The 22,643-nt window shown below is 42.2% G+C and overlaps 1 protein-coding gene across 3 annotated transcripts in view; it reads right to left on the bottom strand.

Moving 5' to 3' along the window:
• LRRC27 (leucine rich repeat containing 27) overlaps nt 1-22,643 on the bottom strand; it is a 285,705-nt gene that overhangs the window by 23,690 nt on the left and 239,372 nt on the right. For 2 of the 3 annotated variants that reach the window (XM_075348494.1, XM_075348493.1), the window contains exons 5-7: nt 14,710-14,853; nt 11,535-11,751; nt 7,888-7,977 (exon numbers count right to left, since the gene is read on the bottom strand). In XM_075348494.1, coding sequence (XP_075204609.1) covers nt 7,888-7,977; nt 11,535-11,751; nt 14,710-14,853 — 451 coding nt within the window. The remainder of the gene's footprint in view (nt 1-7,887; nt 7,978-11,534; nt 11,752-14,709; nt 14,854-22,643) is intronic. The other variant, XM_075348495.1, reaches the window with a different exon arrangement.

Raw genomic sequence — 22,643 nt, 5'->3', positions numbered from 1 at the left:
TGAATCCCGCAGCAATGGATAGCTGCGGATTCCGGGGAGCAGCTGCGGGAAACCTGCGGATATATCCGCGGGTACATGGTCCCGTGGGCACATAGCCTAAGTGATTTTCTGGACAGTTCATGACACTAGCTCCTTGGGAACCCATCATGCAGTAGTAAAGGACCTGGCAGCATAAAGGCATAACTTTGGATGTCCGGTGGATGCCTTCTTTAACCCCTATACTTAACCCCTTCCTGGAAATGTACTGTATGTCCACGTCTTGGGAAAGGGTCCTCATCATGTGGGGAGGGAGCTCAGGAGCTGATCGCCCGCCACATGAGACTGATGCCGGCTATATTAAATAGCTGGCACCCATCGCTCGCGGCGAGTTCCATCTGTGGCTGTTAACCATTTAATTGCTGCTGGACAATCTCTGATACTGGCATTTAAGTGGAATGATCGCCGATGCCTGCACACACAAACCCCATTGCCCCCATGACACAATATCAAACTGATAGGTTCCTTAGACAGCATAAGACCCTCATCGCTGTCAGCTCAGTCCCCCTGTGACTGAGAATTTCACTATATAGTTACATAGTTTCTTAGGTTGAAAATACCTACTTCACCCTTCCTCCACCAATTAAACATTTTGTCATTAAGTCATTTATAACCAACAATGTTGTATATACTGCGGAAATCATCCAGCCCTGATATAAAAGCTGTTATAGAATCTGCCATTACTACCTCTTGTGGTCGGCATTCCACAGTCTGACTGCTCTAACTGTAAAGAACCCTTTCCTATTTAGCTGTCGGAATCGCTTTTCTTCCACTCGCAGTGTATGCCCCCTGGTCCTTAGTATTGTCTTTGGAAGGAATAAGTCATGTGCCAGTCCTTTATATTGACCACACATGTATTTATACATATAAATGAGATCTCCTCTGAGACGTCTTTTTTCTAAGCTACACAAATCTAACCTTTTCCACCTCTCATCATACGGGCGGCCTCCATTACTCATCATACGGGCGGCCTCCATTACTCATCATACGGGCGGCCTCCATTGCTCATCATACGGGCGGCCTCCATTCCTTGTAGTAGTCTAGTTGCCGCCTTTGAACTGACTCTAAGGCGGGCTTTGCACACTACGACATCGCAGGTGCGATGTCGGTGGGGTCAAATTGAAAATGACGTACTTCCGGCATCGCATGCGACATTGTAGTGTGTAAAGGTTCGATGATACGATTAACGAGCGCAAAAGCGTCGTAATCGTATCATCGGTGCAGCGTCGGCGTAATCCATAATTACGCTGACGCGACGGTCTGATGTTGTTCCTTGCTCCTGCGGCAGCACACATCGCTGTGTGTGAAGTCGCAGGAGCGAGGAACATCTCCTACCGGCGTCACCGCGGCTTCCGTAGGTTATGCGGAAGGAAGGAGGTGGGCGGGATGTTTACATCCTGCCCATCTCCGCCCCTCCGCTCCTATTGGCCGCCTGCCGTGTGACGTCGCAGTGACGCCGCACGACCCGCCCCCTTATTAAGGAGGCGGGTCGCCGGCCAGAGCGACGGTCGCAGGGCAGGTGAGTGCATGTGAAGCCGGCGTAGCGATAATTTTCGCTACGCCAGCTTTCACAAGATATTGTACCTGCGACGGGGGCGGGGACTATCGCGTGCAACATCGCAGCATCGGCTTGCGATGTCGCAGCGTGCAAAGTACCCCTAACTTCTGAATGTCCTTTTTAAAATGTGGAGCCCAAAACTGGGCTCCCATATTCCAGATGTGGCCTTACAAGTGATTTATAGAGAGGTAACAATACATTGGGATCCCGGGATCTAATCTCTCTTTTTATACACCCTAAAATCTTGTTTGCTTCTGCAGCTGCTGCTATATTGTAGTAATGTGATATTGCAGTTTATAGTATGAGGCTACTTTCACATCAGCGGTATTTTAACTGCGGCATGAATGGATTTTTTGCCGCAAAAACCTTTAGAAATGCGTTATCAGTTCAATTAATTTCCAATGGAATCGCGGCAAGATGCGGTCACATGCGGATGCGTGCTTCATACACTGGATCTGTTGTTTTGCGGTATTTTATCTTTTTTCAAAACTGCTACTTGTAGTGGTTTTGACCTCGGTCAAAATACCGCATCTCACTGGATCCATCATATTGCAGCGCTAGCTGCAATGCAGTTCAATGAGTGCCAGATCCTGCTGTACCGGAAGTCACCGCATTCTGATAGGCAGGATCCTGTTTTCTGTACTGAGCATGCCCAGAAAGTAGCCAAACAACCTTATCTCAATGTACATACACCCTGGACAATCAACATTGCATCACATTTGCCATACGACCCCAGAGTTTGCACCTTAATGTAAGTTTAGTCAGACTGTGCGGTTAAAAATGCCCAGCTTGCATGATTTTGTTCATTGCTGTGCTACTTGATTTTCAATCTTTCACAGTTGGAGTTGTGGGAGTTTTGTGAAATCCGTGATGGGATCTGGCCGGAACTGGACTTGGACATGCGGACATAGTCCATAAACTTCTCCGGGTGGTTGCAGAGCTCTGGGTACAAACTACAGAATGCACCGTGTGTGAGACGACGTGAATTGAGTGGATGCATCCAATAGCACCGACATCTCCGTGCCCATTTTCTCATATGTATAGAAGAATTAGAGAAAGTTCTCTACAAGGTTGTTCTATTAGATAAAATCCTTTGAGGAAGACCTATTACAGGTCGAAACGTTAGGATACTCTTTGGAATTTTTTCTGTATTGGCACTATTAAAAAGCATTGAAAAACCACCAAGAACTTTCTCTAATCCTTCTATATGTGTGCTATAGTCTTTACATTATCTTGGAGTTTTTTGACTATTTAGCACCACCTGATCCGGTCAAGCCAGACCTAACCCCTCATCATCTTATGATATGGTCCTTTTCCACTGCTCGAGCTTGCAATCGACAAATCTTAAAGGCCATATCCAAGTGCCGATTGAAATCCATATAGTCTGATATTCTCACAGCGTACTAGCAAGAAATGGGGTCCAGAGAACAGTCGAGCACTGTATATATACACCTTTGTGGGGGTGTAAAAAAAAAAAGAAGGATCCAGCTTAAATTTGGACAAAAAAACCCAGTCAAACGCATGCAAGTGAACCGTCTGTTACTATGCTGGATCCAGTAGAAGGATCCCGTTAAATAACGTATCGGTGAATTGCAGTTGCATTTGAATGCACAGGATCCGGTCAAATGCGGTTTGCAGTATTTTAGACAAAAAACCGCTGATGTGAAAGCAGCCTCAGCAATCAAACAATCTCATTTTCAAGTACCCTTAACCCTAGAACGCGCAAGCAATTCAATCTACCATAGAAAACAAATGACCTAGCAGGCCTGCGAGGCCCCAGGTATGCGTTCTAGGGTTAAGGAGACTAATAATTAAAGGGAACCTGTCACCACTTTTTTTGGCGTATAAGCTGCAGCCACCACCACCGTGCTCTTATACACAGCATTCGAACATGCTGAAAATACAAAAAAAAACTGAGCTGTAACAAATGTTCAGTAAACATGCAACATTACAAGCATGTGAATGGCAGCCTCAAGACAAGAAAAAAACAAAGAGAAAAATTGTATGAAAAATACCCTTACTATAAATAAATAAATAATTTGCAAGTGCTTAATAACAGGGTCTGCTTTCTTGCTTTAGGTTAGGGACTGTCCCAGATGGGTACACCGTGACGAGGTGGGGCAGCTTCTTACCTTTTAGCAAAAATGTATATACTAAGTACCCTGTTATTAAGCACTTGCAATTTATTTATAGTCAGGGTATTTGTCATACAATTTTTCTCTTTGTTTTGTTTCTAGTCTTGAGGCTGCCATTCACATGCTTGCAACTTTGCATCTTTACTGAACATTTGTTACAGCTCAGTTTTTTTGATGTTTTCTGTCTACTTTCTTGCTTTAATGCAAAATGGGGTACAGCCCTCCTTATACTGAGACTGGGCAATCAATCTGCTTCCCACTTTGCTGTGTATTTAGACTGGGACCCAGCTGACCACTTGTTACCATTCACATTGGAGTTTTGACATGACACAAGTTAGGTATATAAAATGTTTTTAACTTTAGTTCGTTAGGGAATGTCTCAGATGGCTACACCGTGACGAGGTGGGACAGCTTCTTACCTTTTTGCAAAAATGTATATACTAAGTACCCTGTTATTAAGCACTTGCAATTTATTTATTTATAGTCAGGGTATTTTGTCATACAATTTTTCTCTTTGGTTTTTTTTTTCTAGCATTCTAACATGCTGTATATAAGAGCCCAGGCCGCTGTGACAACATAAAAAACACTTTATAATACTCACCTAACGGTCGCTTGGTTGGCCAGATAGGCGTCTCCGTTCTCCGGTGCTGGCGCCACCTCTTTTGGCCATCTTCGTCCTCCTTCTTCTCTAGCCGCGGTGCATGATGCGTCCGACGTCATCCACACTCGCCAGCATTCGGGTCCTGAGCAGGGCAGATCAAAGTATTGTAGTGCGCCTGCGCAGGACCGGCGAGTGTGTATGATGTAGGACGCTCACAGAAGTCAGAAGGAGGACGAAGATGGCCGAAAGAGGTGGCGCCGGCACCGGAGAACGGAGACGCCCATCTGGCCAACCAAGCGACCGTTAGGTAAGTATTATAAAGTATTTTTTTATGTTATACCCCCGGCCTGGGCTCTTATATACAGCATGTTAGAACGCTGTATATAAGAGCCCGGTGGTGGTGGTTGCAGCTTATACGCCAAAAAAGTGGTGACAGGTTCCCTTTAATGTAAAAAAGGATTTTAAAGGTCTATTTTCTTTTAAATAATATAAAAAGTTAAATCACCCTTTTTACCTCCCATTAAAAACAAAGGGAAAAAAATTATGTAAAAAAGGATTTTAAGAGTCAATTTGTTAAAAAAAAATAAAAAAATATAAAAAGTTCAATAAACATTAAAAGTTCAATAAAAATTACCCCCATTAAAAACGAAGGAAGGAAAAAAAAGAAACACATTTGGTATTGTCACGCTCGTAAAGGTCTGATCTATTAAAACATGGAATGAACTTGGTAAACGCTGTAAACAGACATTAAAAAATCAATATGCCAGAATTGTGATTTTTGCGATCACTTAAAAAAATGTAATAAGCAATCAAAGCCATGTATGTACACAAAATTGATATTAATAAAAATGTCAACTCACCGCACAAAAAAATAACATCCATTAACTGAAAAGAAAAAAATGTTATGGGTCTTGGAAAATTGCGACAAAGCAAAAAAAAAAATATATATTTTTTTTTACAATATTATGAATTTATTTTCATTACTTAATTAAACAGAAAAAAATTGGGCACCCCACAAGATCCCAAAGTGCTGCATCACCTTCTATATTTTTCCTGCAGAGATCCTCAGACACCCAGATATGCAGAGATCTGTAGCTGACCTCATACAACTGGATGGAGCGGTGGTGAAGTTCCCTGCACGGCGGGTGAGCAGGAGACGAATGGCGTATTGTAAAGTCACGACTTTATAGGGTGGGAATAACCCTTTGAATTCTGCTACAATTATACCAGCAGAGAGAAACAGCATTACACGATCCTCAATATATCTTTGGACTGTCCATACTGTTGAAATCAGAAGTTTACATACACTCTCAAAAATGACACATCTGCATGTTTTTCTCACTATTTGACATGAAATCAGAATAAACCTTTCCTGTTTTAGGTCAATTAGGAGCCAAAATTATTTATATTTACCAAATGCCAGAATAATGAGAGAGAGAATGTTTTATGGGATTTTTATTACTTTCTGCAAAGAGAAAAGTTTACATACACTAAGAGTACTATGCCTTTATACAATATGGTAGAGCCCATATGATGATGTCATGTCTTTGGAAGCTTCTGATAGGTTTATTGGCAACATCAGAGAAAATTACAGACACACCTGTGGATGTATTGTAACGTACACCTGAAACACATTGTTTCTATGTAGCATCATGGGAAAGTCAAAAGAAATCAGCCAAGATCTCAGGAAGAGAATTGTGGACTTGTACAAGTCTGGTTCATCCTTGGGAGCAATTTCCAGATACCTGAAGGTGCCTCGTTCATCTGTACAAACAATTATATGCAAGTATAAACAGGATGGGAATGTCCAGCCATCATAAAGCTCAGGAAGGAGATGGGTTCTTGGTACCAGAAATGAATATGCTTTAGTTGCAGTGAAACGAGTACTGTATCAACATGGGCTGAAAGGCCACTCTGCCAGGAAGAAGCCATTACTCCAAAAGAAACATAAAAAAGCCAGATTAATGTCTGCAAATGCACACAGGAACAAAGACCTTAATATTTGGAGACATGTCATGTGGTCTGACGAAACAAAAATTGAACTGTTTGCCCATAATGACCATCGTTACGTTTGGAGGAAAAAAGGAGACATTTGAAGCCTAAAGGGCCATTTACACGCTGCGACATCGCTAACGATATATCGTCGGGGTCACGGTGTTTGTGACACACATCCGGCGTCGTTAGCGACATTGCATCGTATGACAGGCAGGAGCGACCTTAAACGATCGCAAAAGAGACAAAAATCGTTGGTAAATGAGAGGTCGTTCATTTACCAAAAATCGTTGTCAGGTAAGTAGCGAGGTTGTTCCTCGTTTCTGCGGCATAACACATCGCTGTGTGTGATACCGCATGAGCGACGAACATCTCCTTACCTGCGTCCACTGGCAATGAGGAAGAAAGGAGGTGGGCGGGATGTTACGTCCCGCTCATCTCCGCCCCTCCTCTGCTATTGGATGGCTGCCGTGTGATGTCGCTGTGACGCCGCACGAACCGCCCCTTAGAAAGGAGGCAGATCGCCGGCCAGAGCAACTTCGCATGGCAGGTAAGTGCGTGTGACGGGTGTAAGCGAGGTTGTGCACCACGGGCAGCGATTTGCCCGTGTCGCACAACCGCCGAGGGTGGGTACGCTCGATAGTGATATCGGTACCGATATCGCAGCATGTAAAGTACCCTTAAGAACAACATCCCAACTGTGAAACAGGGGTGGCAGCATCATGTTGTGGGGTTGTTTTGTTGCAGGAGGGACTGGTGCACTTCACAAAATAGATGGCATCATGAGGAAAGAAGATTATGTAGCAATACTGAAGCAACATCTCAAGACATCAGCCAAAAACTTAAAGCTTGGGCGGAAATGGGTCTTCCAAATGGACAATGACTCGAAGCATACTGCCAAACTGGTTACAAAGTGGCTTAAGTATAACAAAGTCAATGTTTTGAAGTGACCATCACAAAGCCCTGATCTCAATCCTATAAAAAATTTATGGGCAAAGCTGAAAAGGCCGGTGCGAGCAAGGCGACCTACAAACATGGCTCAGTTACACTAGTTCTGTCAGGAGAAGTGGGCCCAAATTCCTACCAACTATTGTGAGAAGCTTGTGGAAGGATATCCAAAACGTTTGACCCATACAGTTTAAGGGGAATGGTACCAAATACTAATGAAATGTATGTAAACCTTTGACTTTGCAGAAAGTAATAAAAATGCCTTAAAACATTCTCTCTTTCATTATTCTGGCATTTGGTAAAAATAAATAATTTTGGTTCCTAATTGACCTAAAACGGGAAAGGTTTATTCTGATTTCATGTCTGATAGTGAGAAAAACCTGCAGATGTGTCTGTATAGAGAGTGGAGGGAAATTTCTGGTTTCAACTGTATAATACAAGTTCTCCAAAAAGGAAGAGTCTTTTCAGCTAATTGATGGGAGGACCATGAATTGGAATGACTCGGTACACCTAGATCGGATAATTAAAAATTCGACATCCTTTCACCGTAATGGCCCTCGAGGAGAATATACGAGTTTCCTGCTATCACGGAGACACATTCATGAGTCATAACTCACCTTTGTTTCTGAATAAAATTGGCCAGCCTTGCCTTTTCTTCTGCCCGTCTGTCAGATGCTGATTTTCTTCTTTCTACAAGCATTGCATGTCTAAAAGAAAATTTCCCCCGAAAAAGAATAAAATTCAGATTTACTTAGTGAAACCCGTCAGTGGCGCTGTCTTAAATATGCGCTGGTTGAGGACATAATAGCTACATTCCCAGCACTGCAGACAGCTACTGAGATGTACAAGCTGCAGCCCTGATTGTACGGAACAAAATAAGCTAATAAAGAGCTGAAAAACTAAAGTTTACTAACCGAAGAGCTGAGTGCATTCTCATATTTTCTGACAATAATCCCAAAAAATGTTACCATTCCAAGTAATGATGAACAGAGCATTATCGGTATTTGTACAACCCCTGGCAAAAAATGATGGCCTCCCCTGCCTCTGAGGATGATCATTCAGTTGTTTACTTTTTTTAAAAAAAAGCAGATCACAGACATGGCACAAAACCTAAAGTCATTTCAAATGGCAACTTTCTGGCTTTAAGAAACACTAAAAAAAAATCATGAAAACATAATGTGCTAGCCAGTAACGGTTACTTTTCAAGACCAAACGTGTTTCTTAAAGCCAGAAAGTTGCCATTTGAAATGACTTTAGTTTTGTGCCATGTCTGTGATCTGCTTTTTTTTTTTAAAAAAAAAAAAAAAAGTAAACAACTGAATGAACATCCTCAGAGCCAGGGGAGGCCAACATTTTTGCCAGGGGTTTGTATTCTTTCTAATACTCCATGGAGTTCAGAAATGAAAGTTGAGCTCCCACTGTAGATATATATTGCATCTTCTGATCGGGGCCAATTACTGAACACTGGAGGTCCGACCACTGTTTTAATTAACACTTTAATGAGCAAAACCATGGTAATATATATTTTTTTCGAAGCTTTACAGCCTTTACAGGTCCTTGTGGTCTGGTTAGTGTGCAGATTGAGGTTCACGTTCTCAGCATTGTTGCATTGATTGATGGCATGGGCCATGCGTTTTGATATACTTTTGGGAGGACAGATGTTGGGTTTGGGCCACTTGGAGGCACGTGTGTTTGTGGCTCTCTTATTTCTAATCTATGTGTTTGATCTGTGTGTTGGTTGGGATTGTGGACGTTCATTGAGTGGATCCTGGGCTGTATGCTGAGGCCGCCATCTCCAACGCATGCACAGTAGTTCAATGAGGAGAGGTGAAATTGCACCATTACGGCCCAGTATACTTATACACTAACACAACATTTGCAACAATGTGACATAGCCTGAAATGTGTTAACATGCCACAAAATGAAAGATGAGAAAGGAAATGCTACTGGGATTTATGCAGTCACTGCACTATTGATCCCGACAGATGACCCAGTGCTAAATATGTGTCAGGGGTGAAGGTGAAGCCTGCGATACAACGAGGCCAGGCACAACGAGTTCAACATGACCATTAAAGGTTAATCCTATACTTTATGTAAAAACAATGTGCAGGCTACTCTAGTGATGGACTACTTTGCAGAATAGCTTATAATAAAACATCCCATTGTGAACACAGGCAATGATACTAAAAAATATGGTTAATTGCTTGTCAATCACAATTTTAATATAACCCGTGTCTAATTCTGACAATTCCGATTGGTCCTGATTGAATTGAGGCCATTACATGCTGGAAAAAAATGTGATGTCTAAGGCTCTGTGCGCACTACACCGTTTTACCCGCGGATTTACCCGCGGATTTGCCGCAGAAATTTCTTGAGAAATGTCTGCAATCTTTGTGCAGACATTTCCCAGCAAATTCTATGAAAAAAAAAAATAGCTGTGCGCACACTGCGGATTTTTCTCAAGAAATTTCCTTGAGAAGAATTTCTCGAGAAAATTTCTTGAGAAAATGAGCATGTCCATTATTTCCGCAGGTACCCTGCGGATTTCGGCAGTACAGCCTGCAAAATCCGCAGGGAACCATCCGCGGGAAAATCGCGGCAAAATCGCGGCTATTCTGCGGCAAATCCGCATGCGGATTTGGTGCGGATTTTTTCCGGAGGTCCGGAAATCTTTCACTCCCAGAAGTTTCTTAAGAAATTTTCTTGAGAAACTTCACATTTCTAGTGCGCACATAGCCTAAATTGCCCTTATGTCTTATAACTGAGAGGATCAAGCCGCAGTCACCAACACCCAGGTTTGGACTGGCCCACCGGGGGACTGGAGAATCCTCTGGTGGACCCCTTTGCAGTGGTACATTACTTACTACCACCAACACAATCAGTAGTTGGCACGATACACTAGTTTTACTGTGTAGAGAAAAAGGAGGCAGCTCATCAAACTACCAAGTACATTATTATATAGACGTATGGGTAAATTTGTAAATGTAATGTTTGCACGTAGTTGATCAGTGGTCCCACAGAGTCAATGTTACTACTGGGCCACTGATGTCCCAGTCTGATACTAACGTGTTTCCCCTGAAAATAAGCCCTAGCAGGAATTTTCAGCATTTTCAGAGAAAGGCTTAAATATAAGTCCTACCCCCAAAATAAGCCCTAGTCGCAGTGCAATAATGAAGTGTCCATGCAGCTAAAAAAGTTAAAAAATACTGCAGGACACTTCATTATCGAAAGTGCACACCCTCAAAAGAGAGAAGAAAGAAGACCCCGCAATCATACTCACCAGACGCCGAATGGGAGGACCTGCAGTGGAATCCACACCGACACGCATCAGATCGCACACATCAGATTGTGCGCGCACACACACATCAGATCGCACACCCACATACATCAGATCGCACACCCACATACATCAGATCGCACACCCACACACATCAGATCGCACACCCAGCCACAAATCAGATCGCACACCCATACACACATCAGATCGCACACACATCAGATCGCACACCCACACACATCAGATCGCACACACATCAGATCGCACACCCACACACATCAGATTGTGCGCACACACACACACACAATCACACATCAGATTGCACACACACTCCCCACATCCAGCGATATCGATTCCTTCTGGTCATCATAAGGACCTGGGACGCAGTGCAGTGGAGCGCGAGCAATGCGGTTTAGCTGCAGGTCCTTTATGCGTTCCACCTACAGGTCCTCGCGCACCTCTGCACTGCATCCTACAATTCTCTGCCTGAAGCAATCGATATTGCTGGATATGGTGAGTGTGTGCAATCTGATGTGTGATTGTGTGTTTGTGTGTGCGATCTGATGTATGTGAGTGTGTCGGCCAAAAGCAGGGGTGGCAGCGTGGAGCATACCTGCTGGGAGCGCACACCGAAGATCACAGGAGGACCTGGGAGCCAAGCAGATACCCGGGGTCTGGTAAGTATAACTGTCCTAGGAAGGGGGATCTGCATTTCTTGAGGGGTAAATTTTACCCCCAACCGTGTTTCCCCAAGAATCAGCCCTACCCAAAAATAAGCCCTAGCACTTTTTCCGGGACAAAAAAATATATAATACTGTACAGTGTCTTATTTTCAGGAAAACACGGTACCAACACCCCATGTCAAAAACCAAAAGATAAGTATTATAGGTATCTCCTATGTTCCAAGTGACCTGAGACTTATGCCAAAACTTGATTCCTCTGGTTTTATAGTCTTGATGTTACTTCAGGATTGTAGGTTAGGTTTACCTTGATTCAGTCAGAAATTTCCACCCAGTTCCCTTTACTGGTTCTCGCATGTTCTGTGGTTTTCTATAGCAGTTAAGGGGCTCATTCTGAACCATCTCTTCTATTTTATGCTTTAGCATCTCGAAGCGCTCCATTTCTTCATTGTTTGACCAGTCGCTGGAGAGATCCATGCTGGACTTCAGTTCTTTCAGATTCAGCTTCTCGATAGCAGGGAATTCTGGTGGATGGAAAGGTGAAAGTGTTGTCTTCATTCAATGGTAATAATAATAGAAGTATCACGGTTTGTATAAGGTATGGTTAGAGTATAGTAAAGACAAAGATGTACAGTATTTTTCTATAGAACAAACTTCATACCAAGAAAACAAAACTTCCGAAAAACTCCCTGGGTCTTATAGTCTGCCCGGCCCCTCTGACCACTTCCTCAAAGAGTAACCATCTTTTAATTTTTATTTAATAAATCATTTATTCACGCAACTTTGTAATGCATCTTAAAAGATAAAGTTGCTTTTATTTAGTGCTGGCTTCTGGGCACTGATTCAACCATGGAGGCCATTTCAAGACAGAATCCTACAAACTGTTCTAGTTGACACAGGGACTTGAGGTGACCAGGCCTTTTGGAGCTCTGCTGCAGTGGAAGAGGGGCTGGCTTTGGATTTTCTAACCAACAAGCGTTCCTCCTGAGCAGTTGTCTTGCGGGGTCTGCCGGACCTGGGCTTGTCAAAAACATCTGCATTCTCTTCAAATCTTTTTTAATTCTTTGTACTTGCCAGCCACCTCTGCAGTGGATCTGGCCTTCAGCCTCTTGATAATCAAGGCTTTGGTCAAGTTGCAGTTCAACTGAAGGTCTGGGGTGCTGGGTTTCTTTTTATACACACCCACTAATTAACCGATCATTTAGTGAGCACAGGTGAGGATGTAAACTAGGATTGGGTGCAATTATATGACAAGGTGACAAAACTTTTGTCTTGCCAAAATCTGACCTTTCTGTGTTCATTAAATGATCAATATTTCAGCTTTGCAGCAACTTTATTTTTATAACCTAAACCAAATTTGGGAGGGTTTCAGCTTTCAAAAGAGTAATTTATGAAACCAATGGATGAATTTAAAGTCCGGTTATAAGCTTTTATTTACATAACATGGATAAGCGACAGAACTTCTGTTAGGGACTGTAGAGTTAAAAAAATTAAACCAATACCTTGGTCTTATTGTGCCCCTTTTAAAGTTAGCTATTTCACTATACAGGATAAAAAGACGTTATAAAATAGTTAGGTGATATGTAAATCATGCACCAAGATGCTGGACTGGGGCATTAAGACGGTGTCCTTGCTGGTAGCATGCCCTTTTTGCTTTGACAGGCAAACATCTCGTGGGAAATCTAGCACCGACTTCAAAAATTGTGAATTTTCACATCCATATCCATATTGGCTGCTGTTATGCCATTTATTGGTGTTGCTTTATATTTGGGGAGTTGGTGGTAATGTGCACTCTGCACTTCATGTTAAATTCACGAGAGGTAAGTAAACCTAAATTGGATACATACAGACACTGTCTGGTGACCGGTTCTTGCAGTTTACATGAAAATCTTGTTGCATTGCTTCTAAGAGAGACTATAGTGATATGGAGGCATTACAGATGAGTGAATCTATTTACAGGACTCTTTGAACCACCTCCTACCTGCAGGAACTGCGGTTCTTTTTTAAAGAACCTACCTGGGGCAATGTCATCTTTGTGGGGAGATTGGGACACATAACGTTGTGTCAGGCCAACTAATCAAAAGAGGAATGGCAGAGGCCAGCAGGTCGTTGTCCAGCGGCTACGGAGCACTGATTTGACTACTGGACCAGGAACTTATGAATTTATGGACTCATTTCTAGGAGGCACAAATAGTCATGGTGCCCATCCATCAAGTACTGCAGTACAAGGTCTCTGTATGTGGATTGTGCCACGTGCATAGACCCTAATGAAATACTCATTAAATTAAAGTTCCACATTTTCCATCTTCACAAAATATGTGACAAAAAAAATCATAGAATCATAGAATATTAGAGTTGGAATGGACCTCCTGGGTCATCTCACCAAATCACCAAAACTGACCGCTGTGAATACAGACTAAAGGAATATTCCTGTACACACTATTACATCTGATATTATCATATAGTAGAAACATCAATTGTATCAAGTTTGTAGATCAGAACCCTATAGAGGCAACAAGAACATTGATCATGTGTACTTTACATGTATTATTAAAGTATATACGACCACTATACAGAATTCATTATCTTTCCTCCTCTTCACTCTACCCCCCACCTGACATATCCATCAAAACTGATGGCTGCTCACTCTCCCCAGTCTCACGTGCTCGCTGCCTTGGAGCAAATCTCGACTCTACTCAAAAATATTTCCCAGATCCGTACATTCCTTAACCAAGAAGCTGCAAAAGCTCTAGTGCATGCCCTCATTATCTCCCACCTGGACTACTGCAACCCTCTGACTGTGGCCTCTCTTCTAACACTCTCGCACCCCTACAATTTATTCTAAACTATGCTGACTATTCTACCTGCCCCCCAACCTGTCCTCTCTGCCAAGCCCATCACTGGCTTCCCATTACCCAACAAATCCAGTTCAAAACCCTAACCATGACCTACAAAGCCATCCACAACCTGTCTCCTCCATACAACTGTGACCTGGTCTCCAGGTACTTACCTGCACGTAACCTCCGATCCTCACAAGATCTCCTTCTCTACTCCCCTCGTATCTCCTCTTCCCACAATCGCATACAAGATTTCTCCCGTGCCTCCCCCATACTCTGGAACGCTCTACCTCAGCATATCAGACTCTCACCTACCGTGGAAACCTTCAAAAGGAACCTAAAGACCCAGCTCTTTCAACAAGCCTACAACCTGCATTAACCCTCAGTCTACTGCTGAATGACCATCTCCACCCTCACCTACTGTATCCTCACCCATCCCCTATAGACTGTGAGCCCTTTGTGGGCAGGCTCTTCTCTCCTCCTGTGCCAGTCTCTGCCTTATATTGGTCATGATTATTGTATCTGTCCTTAATTTGTAAATCCCTTTTCACTTGTAAAGAGCCATGGAATAAATAGCACTACAAAGTCATACAATAATAAATAATAATAATAATATAGAGCTTAGTAAGTGTAATTTCATCTTACCTGATGCCACAAATTCATGATCCTCTTTCTTACAGTTCCGTAGAAAAGATAATATGGATGCAAGTCCTTTGTGAACAATATCTTCTGGTGGAAACTGGAGAGGACAGTGTCTTAAATTTAAGGCTTTAAGTGTAGACAAGTTCCCTGCAAAAAAAAATAAATCCAGACATGTATCTTAGGCTTAAGACACACAGCGATGTGCCCCACTCTGTGATTTCCGGACTGACCGTGGGACTCCCGATGTGACCCTCATAGGCTTATATGAAGCCGTCAAGATCAGGTCAGGAGACCAGTAGCCGGTCCATGCATCGCCATCTGTACTCGGACTATGGCGCTCGGGTGTGTGTATGCAGCATTAATCAGGATTAAAATAGGAGAATCTGAAAGTACAAACTCTGAATGAGATGTCAGTGGGCCAAAATGAAGTATTCACTTTCCATGCAGCACCACACTATGGCAGAGTCAGCATTGCATATGTGCCTGGTCACACACTTGTTTTGCCTATGTAATGCAGGACAGGACAGGTCCTCCGGTGGGAGAGATGCTCTTTATACGCTCTCTACTCTGGCCTCGAGATGAAGATCTGGAGGTGGTCACCCCTCTTCTAACTGGTAACCATAAAAGAGTGTCTAAAACGGAAGTATGATAAAAGTGGTAACCACCGAGAACAACAGGATCTACAGATAACTAAGTCATATCTACAGTCCTGCAGGACTAAGCCCGGTCCCAGTCACAGCTCGGGCGCGAGAACGGCGCTCTGTCTGGAATAAACCAACCATTTCTGCTAAAATTCCAACAGCCACTTTAAGGGAGTTTAGTGGCCTATTTAACTGGGTCAAAGTCATACTTTTGTACTTAACGGGGTATTCCCATCTCAAATATGAAGAAGACATAATAATATTATTAGCAAATCCCTCCAATTAGAAATGTAATATAGTTCTTCTGATATAGCCATGTCTCTTACCTCATTTGCAGGGCATTGCAGCTTAGGATCCACGATTACATCCACTCATATAGTGACAGTAAGTTGCTTGTGGTTGTAACCATGGATACCTAAGCTACAATGCCCTGCACATGAGGTGAGAGACATGACTATATCAGGAGAACTATACTACATTTATATTTTCTAATAGTATTATTATTATTACACCTACTACATATTGGGATAGCATCTTGGAGATTGGAATAACCTTTTAAATGTGCCTATATCCTAGCTGGATATAGCAGGATAGTAATGTATGCTGCTACTGTATGTCTGGCTAAAAAAGAAAAATACAACGCTTCATTATATCATGAAAATTAACATAATGTGAACATAGCCTTGGCCTGGCATATAACTGTGCAAATCTGATGGCTTAGTATGAAGTCGTATGTAACGGCAGCACAAAACTGAAGAGCAAGAGGAACCTAGTAGCCAAAATGGCACACAAAAATTCTGCATTATCACTGAAAATTGCTCTCCCCCCACCTCCTCTTGTATCCCATTGATATACAGCATCCTGTCCTGGGAGCGCTCCATACACTGTCTAGCGGCCATTCTTGGATACTGCATCCAATTTAATAGCAGCTGCAGTACCAAAAATGGCCACTAGACAGAGAATGGCGCTGTGATGTTTCTCCACCAGATACTGTGTATATCTGTCTGCAATGAGAGCTGCAACCAGCTGATCGGGGGGAGTCCAGGGTGTCAGACCCTCACCCATCTGATATTTATCCCCTATAAACAACCAATCCTGGAAAACTTACCTTTTATGTTTTTAGTATTACCTATAGCAGTCCTGGAAAACTTATCTTTTATGTTTTTAGTATTACCTATACTAGTCCTGGAAAACTTACCTTTTATGTTTTTAGTATTACCTATACCAATCCTGGAAAACTTACCCTTTATGTTTTTAATATTACCTATATCAGTCCTGGAAAACTTACCTTTTATGTTTTTAGTATTACCTATACTAGTACTAGTCCTGGAAAACTTACCCTTTATGGTTTTAGTATTACCTATACTAGTCATGGAAAACTTACCTTTTATGTTTTTAGTATTACCTATACTAGTACTGGAAAACTTACCTTTTATGTTTTTAGTATTACCTATACTAGTACTGGAAAACTTACCTTTTATGTTTTTAGTATTACCTATACTAGTCCTGGAAAACTTACCCTTTATGTTTTTAATATTACCTATATCAGTCCTGGAAAACTTACCTTTTATGTTTTTAGTATTACCTATACTAGTCCTGGAAAACTTACCCTTTATGTTTTTAGTATTACCTATACTAGTCATGGAAAACTTACCTTTTATGTTTTTAGTATTACCTATACTAGTACTGGAAAACTTACCTTTTATGTTTTTAGTATTACCTATACTAGTCCTGGAAAACTTACCTTTTATGGTTTTAGTATTACCTATACTAGTCCTGGAAAACTTACCTTTTATGTTTTTAGTATTACCTATACCAGTCCTGGAATACTTACCTTTTATGGTTTTAGTATTACCTATACTAGTCCTGGAAAACTTACCTTTTATGTTTTTAGTATTACCTATACTAGTCCTGGAAAACTTACCTTTTATGTTTTTAGTATTACCTATACTAGTACTGGAAAACTTACCTTTTATGTTTTTAGTATTACCTATACCAGTCCTGGAAAACTTACCTTTTATGTTTTTAGTATTACCTATACCAGTCCTGGAAAGATACTTTACACCTATCGCTACTAACCTCCAGCCCTCGTCCTGTCTAAGCAGCCAATTCACAGTGCTGGCGCTAAAACCCATTTCATTCCGTAAATCTTTGCAAGTTTTCATAAAGTGCCAAAGTAAAAAAAAAAACCAATATAATGTTGTCACAGTATGAAATACATTTGGGCGACTGTCTATATAAGCAAAGTACTGTGTAATACAATTGCCAGAATGCATTAGCAAACATTCATGCTCAGCAGCACAGAAAATGGCTGCAATTAATCTTAACTGTTACGACGTGGAGAAAAAAAAAGTGGGATACCACAGCCATCAGAGTCACGGCTCAGCAGATGGAACTGGAAAAGATCTATTAATGGTTTTATGGAAGTTTAGAAGTACTTAGCAGGATTAAAACAAAAAGCTGGTGTTAATTTAACCTCTGCTCGCTGCTTACTAACAGAACAGAATAAAGCCGCAGCCCCCCATCGGTGGGCGTACCGTACTGGAGATCGGGGGCTCGGTTCACCGGGTACAGTACATGCAGCACAATGTGTATAATCAGGTTTATACAAGGGAAATGGGAAATTGTTTTTTCTTTCTTTTGTTTATTTAAAGGGAAATCTACTAAAATGCAGCAGCGGAGACATTTGTGTGCAGAAAGTTTTTAAAGGGGCTGCACAGAACAGAGCTGCTTTCTTCCAAAAACACTACAGAACCTACTATCATTCCCTCTAGATACCAGGGGTTACAGTATACTCCATCCCAACATATAAACTTACTGTACACAGAGCGAATATAATAGGCTTACATCCTTATCCCCTCTGGACCCAGAGAATATAACATATCATTCCCTCTAGATGCCAGGGATTACAGTATACTCTAGCCCAACATATATACTTACTGTACACAGAGGGAATACAATAAGCTTACAACTTTATACACTCCCTGACAGAAGTTCTGTCGCTTATCCATGTGATGTAAATAAAAGCTTATAACCTGACTTTAAATTCATCCATTGGTTTTATAAATTACTCTTCTGAAAGCTGAAACCCTCCCAAATTTGGTTTAGGTTATGAAAATAAAGTTGCCGCAAAGCTGAAATATTGATCATTTAATGAACACAGAAAGGTCAGATTTTGGCAAGACAAAAGTTTTGTCGCCCACAGAAAGTAATGTGAAATTCAAACAAATAATTAACTTCTAATACAAAGATTTGTTGCATAACATTGGTGACTGAAGTTGTGGTGCTATTAGAGCCATATTTAATATTTTGTGTGACTTCCATGAGCTTGAAGGACGGCATCCATGCGGTTCAACAATGATTCATACAATTTATTGATGAAGTCATCAGGAATAGCAAAGAATGCAGTCTTACATGCCTCCCAGAGTTCATCTAGATTCTTTGGTTTTGTCTTCCAAGCTTCCTCTTTCACCCTACCTCAAACATGCTCAATGATGTTCATGTCTGGTGACTGGGCTGGCCAGTCCTTGAGCACGTTGATCCTCTTTGCCAGGAGGAACTTTGTTGTAGAGATGGATGTATGAGTTGAAGCACCATCCTGCTGCAGAATTTGACCCCTTTTATGATTGAGAGTGTCAGGGGCCCTTTGCACACTACGACATCGCAGGTGCGATGTCGGTGGGGTCAAATCGAAAGTGACACACTTCCGGCGTCGCTCTCGACATCGTAGTGTGTAAATCGTTTTAACTACGATTACCGAGCACAAAAGCGTTGGTATCGTATGAGCTGTGTAGTGTCGGTCATTTTCATTATTTTGGCTGCTGCGACAGTACAATGTTGTTCCTCGTTCCTGTGGCAGCACACATCGCTGTGTATGAAGCAGCAGGAGTGAGGAACATCTCCTTACCTGCGTCCCGTCTGCAATGCGGAAGGAGAGAGGTGGGCGGGATGTTTACATCCCGCTTATCTCCACCCCTCCGCTTCTATTGGCCGCCTGCCGTGTGACGCCGCACGACCCGCTCCCTTAGGAAGGAGGCGGGTCGCCGGCCAGAGCGACGTCGCAGGGCAGATAAGTGCGTGTGAAGCTGCCGTAGCGATAATGTTCGCTACAGCAGCTATCACCATGATATCGCAGCTGCGACGGGGGCGGGGACTATTGCGCTCGGCATCACAGCATCGGCTTGCGATGTCGTAGTGTGCAAAGGGCCCCTTATCTTATTCTGGGCACCACAGAATATGACCTAATTTTATCCATGGTGACCACCAATCTCCTATCCACTAGGCAACAGGAAATATTTAATAATAATATTAATATTAACGTTAGAAATTAGTTGTCTCCACTGGACACCAAGGACAGTATCATTTGATAATTCTATAGGGTGCTTTACACGCTGCGACATCGCTAATGATATATCGTCGGGGTCACGTCGTTAGTGACGCACATCCGGCGTCGTTAGCATATTCTATGCATACCTGATCATGGATTATGAAAACTATATTTTTCTTGTGGGACCATGGACGAACATCAGCCCGATGTCTGATATCTGCTTTCTATTTATGTTAATGTCATATGTATTTTTCCTTATTTGGATATCTAATGATATATGTTACGTCTGTACATTTCTGCGCATTTATATATGTAACTGTTTTTCTCATTGTATTAAGCTGTGGCTGATGTTGTCTATGCCCTCTGTTACTGACCTTCCCATCATGGTGTTGGTCTGCATTCCCTATGAATGCGACCTTCCCATGATGATCTCTGTGGAACTGTCTCCGGGTGTCGGTGACACAGTGCGCATGCGCGCTCGGTCTGCGTTGCCTGGTTACTGCTGACGCCTCCACTTAGTGACGGGCCGGACATGACGTTTGAAGGGGTTTTCCCTCCCGGACCCTGTCGCTGGAGTGCTGACGCAGTTTCCGGTCGACTCACTCGGGCCGACTGCGCATGCGCCACCAAGTGTGTCGCTACCGCCTGGATTCAGATCAGCTGTTTTGCGGGTATTTATACCCTGGGAAACACACCACTCATTGCGACCCCCAGTGAAGAAGCCCTTGCGAAACGCGTTGGGGTCTGTGGAGCTGCACCTCACCTTTGCTGATCTGGCTATAATGGGTATGTGTCCTTGTTTATTTTTTCTGACCTGCAATCCCCTTGGTTATTTTCATTGTGCTAGGGGCGAATTCTCTCCCCTTCCTTACTTCAGTCTAGCTTAGTGCATGTGCATTGGGCACTTTTTGTACCATCTCTCTGCCTAGTATTTTTGCACTACGTTGCACTCCACTTGGTTTATATGGTAATTATTGCAGTCTTAGAGCCATTCTGAGAGTTATCATTGTGTGACACAGGGTCCCAGCCAGTACTTTATGTGCTTATACACATATTCAGCATAGGTGTGCAGTTCCTTTCCTTTTGTATCCTCCCAGCACTCTTTTGAACCTTTTTAATCTGTGTGTTTTTTATACAACTGATTAATAAACTTTGTATACTCATTTGCATTAAGGTAGTGTTTGTGACTCGTTCTCTTTTGGTCTTTTGATATTTATGGAGTCTCTACCGGGGATTTATTACCCTTGTTGTCCTATATAGGGGTTATGGTGATCGGATGTGACCACCAAAAATTTCCCCCACTTGTTCAGATGTTGTTTATATCGCAGCGTGCGACAGCTAGGAGCAACAATCAACGATCGCAAAAACGGCAAAAATCATTGATCGTTGACACGTCGCTCCTTTTCATAATATCGTTGGTGGTGCATGCCGCTGGTTGTTCGTCGTTCCTGCGGCACCACACATCGCTGTGTGTGACACCGCAGGAATGACGAGCATCACCTTACCTGCGTCCACCGGAAAGGAGGAAGGAAGGAGGTGGGCGGCATGTTCCGGCCGCTCATCTCATCCCCTCCTCTTCTATTGGACAGCCGTTTTGTGACGCCGCAGTGACGTCGAACGCACCTCCCCCTTGAAGGAGGGATTGTTCGGCAGCAACAGCGATGTCGCTGAACAGGTATGTGCGTGTGACGCTGCCGTAGCGATATTGTTCGCTACGGCAGCGATCACCACATGTCGCACGAACGACGGGGGCTGGAGCTAATGCTCACAAGATCGCTAGCAATCGCTAGCGATGTCGCAGTGTGTAAAGCACCCTTATGTGTATATAACCCTAAAATAATAGTAACGGATTGGGCCAGATTTTTCATAAAAATTGAAAATTTAGTATTTTATATATTTATACTTGACATGAGTAAAGTGTAGTAGTAACCAGAATACAGAATATATTCTCCCCGAGTGTACGAGATTCCGCCATAGAGAGGTGCATTATGGAGTTAACACTTTTACACCTCCCCGTGCGTGCACTGATGCTGATGACAAAATACTGCTCTATTTTTTCGACCTGCTTTAGTTGTTAGTCTAAAAGAGTAAACAATATCTTGTGCTAAAATATGCAAATTATTAGAAAGGAACTCGGTGATTAAATCATTATCCTTCTGCAATCAAATCAGTGTCAAAATCAATAACACCTGAAGAAGAGCGTACGCCAACCACAACACCGAGCTGCAAGATTACGGGAAATCCACTTTATTTTAATCTTAACCTGATGGATAAAAATAGGTCATAGACGATATGTATAGAAAATATAATATTGTAATCATGTTTTAGGATTACATTTCATTAGTCCGTGTATTATTAACTCCAAGCCAAAAAAGCAGTTACTCCAGGCCACGTTGGTACAAGCGTCCTACATACACTAACAAAAGGACACAATTAAGAGGGAAAAATAGATATTTTAACATTGTATTGATAAATTAATTGATTATATTCATGAGCAACCTTAATGAGTCTGGAAATATCAGATCCCTGCTGAGTGCATAGGGAGGAGAAAAAGAAAAAGGCCAAGTACAAATGGGACACTACATACACCACATGAAAATCCAATGTGAAATGGTAGGGTACTAATAATATCCAAAAGTAAAAGTTTAAATACAGGGAGAATACTTGACACCTAGAGTCACAAACATAAGTATGATATACAGTATATACAGTGCCTTGCGAAAGTATTCGGCCCACTTGAATTTTACAACCTTTTCCCACATTTCAGGCTTCAAACATAAAGGTAAAAAATGTTAATGTGAAGAATCAACAACAAGTGGGACACAATTGTGAAGTTAAACGAAATTTATTGCTTATTTTAAATTTTTTAAAAAAAATAAATAACTGAAAATTGTGGCGTGCAATATTATTCATCCCCTTTACTTTCAGTGCAGCAAACTCACTCCAGAAGTTCATTGAGGATCTCTGAA

This window comes from Anomaloglossus baeobatrachus, chromosome 5 (assembly GCF_048569485.1).
Source record: "Anomaloglossus baeobatrachus isolate aAnoBae1 chromosome 5, aAnoBae1.hap1, whole genome shotgun sequence".
NCBI classification, from domain to species: Eukaryota; Metazoa; Chordata; class Amphibia; order Anura; family Aromobatidae; genus Anomaloglossus; species Anomaloglossus baeobatrachus.
This window is presented reverse-complemented; position numbering and strand designations above follow the sequence as displayed.